At 42.8% G+C, this 1939-nt stretch overlaps 1 protein-coding gene across 1 annotated transcript; it reads left to right on the top strand.

Moving 5' to 3' along the window:
* Positions 1–311: 311 nt before the first annotated feature.
* SARC_10605 (hypothetical protein) lies at positions 312–1939 on the top strand (the record flags this gene model as incomplete). Its single annotated transcript, XM_014295349.1, has 3 exons — positions 312–379; positions 1191–1329; positions 1808–1939. The coding sequence occupies 3 exons, from the start codon at positions 312–314 to the stop codon at positions 1937–1939; spliced, it is 339 nt and encodes a 112-aa protein (XP_014150824.1).

Below are 1939 nucleotides of genomic sequence, written 5' to 3'. Positions count from 1 at the left end.
CAACTATTAGCGCTATAAAGAATATACACACTTCGCAGCTCCTTACAGATCTTCCGTCGTGAGCCACACCCAGCGGGCCAACAGCAGAAACGGTACAAGGAAGGTCTATCCTTGTTTGGTAAGTCACAACCTCTATACGTACTTCCAACCATATAGAGAGGCTGTCAGGTATTACATTTTCCTCACACACACGCATATTAGGGTATCATGACAGGAACCATATTCGCCTCTTTTCCGGCATTTTTATTTTCTTCGCATTGTACCCTTATAGTTGAATGTTAGGCAGGCCTCCGTTATCTTCTCACGTACAGATGTATTCGGATGTATTTGCAGGTATAATGAACCGCACAAAGTCAACTCTCGGTGCCAAGAAGTTGAGGTACTTCGGTTGTACCGTAACTTAGAAGTAGTCTATTGGCTTAGAGCTTGTCTTGTCCATGTGTTGTCTTGATTATCTGGGTCATATCGGTTTAGTAAATGTCCCATCCATGTGTAGTTCTGGATACCTCCGCCTTCAAGGCTCTTAAACCTTACAGAGCAAGTGTATTATTTTGGTGTGCGTATGTTGAATGCGATATAATTGCGTGGATTAATTATTTAATATTTGAGTAATTGTGAGTCTGCATACCGGATAGGGAAATGTTATTGTATGCTCGTGTATTTGAGAAACCAGCTTCCTTTGTGTCCGTTCGCATGTGTTGGCAGACTGGCATGTAAGAATGTACTGGATCATAGCTAGGACAAGTTTATAACATAAATATTATCAATATGCAATATGCATGGTTTTCTTGACATCTGATTGTTTTACTCGGCTCATATCTAGACTCGGTTTTTTGAATTTTAAATCTGTGTACAAATGTCCCCATATTCTCTCTTTTGTGTCATGCACAGTATATGCGGGACGATTTTATCAACAACCGATGACTTTGTTTGTGAACCAGTCTATGCGGTTATATATAGTAACGTTTGACTCGTAGAAGGGTTACAAAACTACTACTTCATTTCATCATGAGAATCATGAGGTGATTGACGGTGGGAAAGAATCAATTTTACCTTCTCCTTAGATTTTCTCAGAGCTCGCTGAAGCACCCGAGAAGACCATCAGCACTCCTGACAACGTCCTAGAAACGATCTAAATTTTCCTTCGCACACTTACTTTCATGGCGTGCACCTTCGCATTTAATACACAGAGAGTGGTTCAGAAGTCCTAGCCGTGACCGGAAACTTATCACGCAGCGGCAAGACATAATTGAATTCCTTCTCAAGCCGCGAAACAGTGACCTATTCGCGCGACTGACTCAGTGCATCAAGGCCTCCAAGAACCTCCCGGTGTGTAGGTACCGAACGTTACTGTGGCTGAAGTGAGCTGTACCTGCAGTTCTGGGCGGCTGGGCGGTGTATAAGTGACTTTCATGCGTATGTGGTGTGGTGCTGAGAATTCTAGTCTGAGTGAATAAACTTCAATCTCCTTATCGTATACTTAATCAAACTTAGTATTGGTCAAAAACATGCTATTTTCTATCGCTCTCCGGACAGATACTTGCCATTCTATTTCAAATACAATCCAAACACCTTGTTCCATGACGAATTCTGCTTTAATAGAGTTAAATGCGTCAGACGTACATACAAACCAACGTGCATACTAGCACCTGTTGTCGGCCAGCATTGTATCGTTGGGTGTATTGGGCCAAGTGCGCTACATTGCACCTGCAACACTTGTGTGCTTAACAGTTGTGTGTGCGTTGCAGACCATTGTTTGCGCCACCGCCTCCTCTCGTGGATCAGCTATCCCTCCCCTGTGGAACAGGAGTACTCACTTCACATGTCTGCCCACAATAGCATCCAAAGTCACTTCCAAATTGATTCTAAACCCGAATTCTTGGCCAAGATTATCGTACCCACTCCAATTTATCAGCTACTACGCCATATAATATCATGA

The sequence above is a fragment of the Sphaeroforma arctica genome, assembly GCF_001186125.1.
Source record: "Sphaeroforma arctica JP610 unplaced genomic scaffold supercont1.1319, whole genome shotgun sequence".
NCBI lineage: Eukaryota > Ichthyosporea > Ichthyophonida > Sphaeroforma > Sphaeroforma arctica.
The sequence above is the reverse complement of the archived record's forward strand: the minus strand, read 5'-3'. Positions and strand labels throughout refer to the sequence as shown.